At 37.4% G+C, this 4,687-nt stretch overlaps 1 protein-coding gene across 1 annotated transcript; it reads right to left on the reverse strand.

The window, feature by feature from the left end:
* Nucleotides 1–1,984: 1,984 nt before the first annotated feature.
* Nucleotides 1,985–4,458, reverse strand: TRIADDRAFT_62728 (uncharacterized protein; the record flags this gene model as incomplete). The annotated part of the gene is made up of 2 exons (XM_002118676.1): nt 1,985–2,887; nt 3,067–4,458. The coding sequence occupies 2 exons, from the start codon at nt 4,456–4,458 to the stop codon at nt 1,985–1,987; spliced, it is 2,295 nt and encodes a 764-aa protein (XP_002118712.1).
* Between the last annotated feature and the right edge of the window lie 229 nt (nt 4,459–4,687).

The raw sequence follows: 4,687 nt of genomic DNA on the forward strand, positions 1-4,687 counted from the left end.
CACACCTAACATATTGATTTAAAATTACGAATAATAAAAGTGAAATTATTTAATGGTCTTAATCTTGATGAGTGTTTACTATCATATGAAATCTGTGTAGCAATGCTATAAGTAAATAAATCGATTCGGTATTATACGTATTACCTGCTTGCAACTCTATCTATCAACCGCAAGAATTAAGCCATTTTGTACAGGACAGGAATTGAAAAAAAATTAGCGTAAGATATTTCAATCGCTCAAATATTCATTAATCGTCAGTGGTTATGTTAATAAGCAAGTCCTTCAGTAAACAAATTTTTATTGACTTATGCGTACAAGTAAATTAAGCATAGACGTATTGTTAAATCTCTTTGAAGTCGTAAGTACAGAAAATTGTTCGTACTTAATTATGCTACATTTATCTGCACCTATAATGACAACATAATCATTATCCTATAGGGCTGGCATTGTTATCTGTTGTTTATTTGCGCTGCAAGATAGATCATAATTACGAATGGAATTTGCTGATATTATCAGTTATGCCTTTATACAGTACTACATAAAAGCTTTGATATTTCACGTTGATTAAAATAGAAAATGATGTGAACCAGTTTTACGTAGGATCATAATAAATGTAGCTTTGCCATGATGAGTAATTATGCCAATAAGGCTGTATTGATGAAGCCTTAAAGTGTATCTTAACGACTGTTCTAATTGAATTAACCAGAGATAGAACCAGCCATGTAAACTTGTGAGGAGGGGTAAGACCTACTCATGCGTTGAGTCTAAGCAGCAGTTTCTCTTCACTCTCTAATAAAATCTTTCCTGATTTCGATATTTGATAAACTAAAATGGGAGCCCTACCTTCTGTCTCGCTCCATATGTTAAAGATGTGTCTCTCAATTTCTCATGAGTGCTAGATTAACTTATCAGCAGGCTAGGGGCGGGCTCATTCCCTACCATGATACTCATCTGAACGGGCCTAAAAGTTTCCAATTACTAAGAAAAATACAGACCTCTATTATGCTACTAGCTCTCTAATAAAAGCTTTACCCATTTCCATATTTATTTGATGAACTAAAATGAGTGTCTGCTGTCTTTCTAGTCCTTATTGTCCATATCTCAAACATGGGTCACCGACTCATGCTGTAGACCAAATTAAGAAAAACAGATAGCTCATTATCCTATTAACTCTCCAATAAATGCTAATATTGTCTTTCAATCAGTTTCACTTTCTTTTCCTCGTGCCCGGTACTACGTGTGTATTGATTACTGCAATGATTATTATGAATAGCAAATTCCAACTTTGTTAACAATCACTGCACCCTCTGCTACTGGAATAATCTACTGAAATGCTTGTGCAATTACCGAATGCATATCGAGAATATTCTGATGAATCGAAGCCTATGCTATCAATTAATTTACAACAGTACAATACTGTCACTATGGAATACATACAACTTTATGGCTACGATGCAGTAAATTGTATGCTGTTTGTTCGACGCAATCTTGACTTCAATGCAACTTGTTAAACAGCACGAACAGATGAATTTGCAATGAAGGATAACTTTATTTTTATTTTGATGACAATGTCAGACTTTGACTTTAGTCCCCAAAATCCGTTGCTGAAACTGAAAAGACAACAGGTTCAAAAAAAAAGCTATATTAATTAATATTAACTTGGTATTAAACAACGTTGCATTTGACCAATACGAGAAACAACACTAAACCCAGAAAAGGACAGATTGATAAAGCTTGCAAGTAGTCATGTGGAAGCATACATTAAAACGTTAATATGCCATACGACAGTAATGATTAGAACTGCTATGGCGAGCGAAATAACCCTATTTGAAATTATAAAACTTGATAGAGCGGTATTATGTCAATGAAATGGTGCAATCCTAATTTAAAGTGTTACCTTATAACCCAAAATAAATTAATCAATAGACATTACCGACATGATATGACTAAACATGAAATTATTTCATGCACACATCGTAAACATTTAAGCAAAAAATACAGCGCCACCAATATTTTTGGATAAGACTTGCTCTATCTTACGATTCATTTCTTGCGGTCTCATCTCTCCTCCAAGTTGAGCCATGTAAGAACGTGCTCGAAAAGCTAAATGATGAGAATAATAAACTGGAGCTGGAATAGAAACACTTCTAGTGCAACGACAGTAGACATGACACAATTGATAGGTAAACTCTTGTAAGCTATCCGCTGATAACTTATTTTCATCCAGTAATACATGGTAGTGAGTAGGTCGACTTGTTCCTTGGATACCAAAGTGACTGCATAGATAGAAATCGAACTGGGAAGGATGGCAAACGCCTCGATCGACTACTAGGCCTGGTGGGACATTGCGAGCTTTCCCCACGGAATCTTTATTTTGAGATGGGAAAAAGCGTGTATGATGACGCTTTTGAACTACTAAAAAGGTAATAGCTGGTCGATAGCCTTCTTCTATGCTACGGCATGCTTTCTCGATCGCCGTTAATTCTTCGCGAATGACATCGTTAAATTGGCCTTCGCTAACTCCATCGCGATAAAAGATGATTCGCTCAGGCTTTCTATGTAATTTTCGATAGAACGAAAGCATCATGGTTTTAACTACACTTTGTAAATCTTGAATGATTTCTTTACGATGTTCTTGGATACGAATAGCATGAAAATAGTGACTCAAATCGATGTTGGCACTTCCAACGATTGCTGCAACCGATGGCGATGTTTGATCACCGATGCCTGGATGAGTGACATCAGCACCAAAGATGATTGTTGGCTTCTTTAATAATTCCGATTGATTGATGGTATTGTTCGTCCCTCCTAATTTAGCGTTAATCTTTAAAGCTAAGTTGGCTAGGAATTGATGATTGGCTTTGTCGATATTCTTAATTTGCATACACTGCGTAGGTACTTGATAGTCTAAATCGCAGGTTGTTTTGATGGATCCGTAAATTTCTGCCGATTGCCCGGTATTAGGCATAAAATGAAATCGAGCTTTCCTGAAGTTCGGCGCATCCAGTCATCCATGGTACGCTTGAAATCGTCGTTTGCATTAGCGATACAACGTGGGTTACTTACAAGATTTTTTTCGTTGATGCCTTCGATACCACAATCTGCAGTCGATTTCTTCAACTTACTGATTAATACTTCTACTTTTCTGGGATTTAACATTCGATCACGAAACCAAACACAGCCCCAAGAATGAACTTGCTTGCTGGAGATAAATTGAGCATTTTGTAGATTCCAGCTTCCATCACGTGGTAGCATTTCACCAGAACGATAGATGACTTTGACCGGTGATAAAACTCGCGCATCGACTTTTTTCATGTGAGGATCGACTTGAATATTGAATCCTTTACTCACTGGATCGGTAGAATACTGTGCTGTACGATTGACAAATGTATCAATTTTGCCTCTCCGTTGATCGGCCGGAATAGCTGCAAATCTTACCATGCTAGCTGTTTCACGCTCGTTAATTTTCTTCTTGTAGTATTGTCCAGGTATAATTTCGCACACTTCCATAGGTAAATGAATTTCTTTATTGTTCATTTTTAAACAGGGTAAATCGGGATAGCGGATGGTATAGCCATAAGTCGTTTTAAAATAGTCTGTCACACTGACTCGTTTTCCGTTGTGATCAAATTGAATTTGATTGGGTTTATTGTTGGAGATATCGGTGATTCTATATTTGCGTTTTTTGTCACCATGAAGAGCAGTCACTTTGACATTTTTCAATTCGGATGCCATGGTTTTTCTTTGAAAATCTCGTAGTGATCGTATTTCATCTTGATTGAAATAGCGAGCGATAAAGTTATGGACGAGTACAGCCTCATAAAATGCAGTATGCGAGGTGTCAATATTTAAGGATAAGCCCGTCTGTGTTGAACGTGCACTTTGATAATAACCACGCCAACTTTCATGTCCACAGCCTAACGATCGCCAATCGTCATCAGCAGGTTCTGGATAAAAGGATCGATAAACCATGGTGAATTTCTTGGCCAGAGTACAACGTAAAACAACATCGACTGCTTGTATTGCTTGATAGGGGACATCGGTTTCGCCACGTAACGCTCGATTTAAATCGGTTAATTGGATTAATTGCACTTCCTTAATTTGGATTTTGAAACTTTTAATGGCGCCAGGTCTCATTTCTTTATCAATGGTGAATGTCTTTCCATCACTGCTAATTCCATTTAGTCTTTTATTAGCATAAATATTGCGTACACCATCAAACGCTGTTACAACACCACGAAAAAGCTGTGAATAACTGGATTGTAAAATAGAAATGAAATCGCGTAGATCAGATTTAATTTTGACTTCAGGATTAGTTTGCATATCATATTGAATGATGGAATTCTCCGCTTGAAAGGAGATTGGATAATGATTAGCGTAAACTGCAATGCGTTTTCCTTTGCTACCAAACCCATTGCGTTGAGGTAATGCTGCTTTGGTAAAGGCTGTTGCAGCCATCTTTTCCTTTTTCAGTAAAAGCTAATATGATCTGCAAAGAGAAAGAGAGAGAGAAACAAAAATGAGCTTCCTGCCGCGTGCACAAGTCCCAAACGATGCTGATGGCAAATTCAAGCGAGTCTTGCGTCTATTTATACTAGCGCCGAGATGACGTCATGGCGGCGAGAAGAGTTTATTGGCTGTTGATTGGATGGGAGGAAAGATAGAGCGCAAAGCTGCGGTCAAGACT

Source organism: Trichoplax adhaerens, genomic scaffold, assembly GCF_000150275.1.
Source record: "Trichoplax adhaerens TRIADscaffold_536 genomic scaffold, whole genome shotgun sequence".
Classification (NCBI taxonomy): Eukaryota; Metazoa; Placozoa; class Uniplacotomia; order Trichoplacea; family Trichoplacidae; genus Trichoplax; species Trichoplax adhaerens.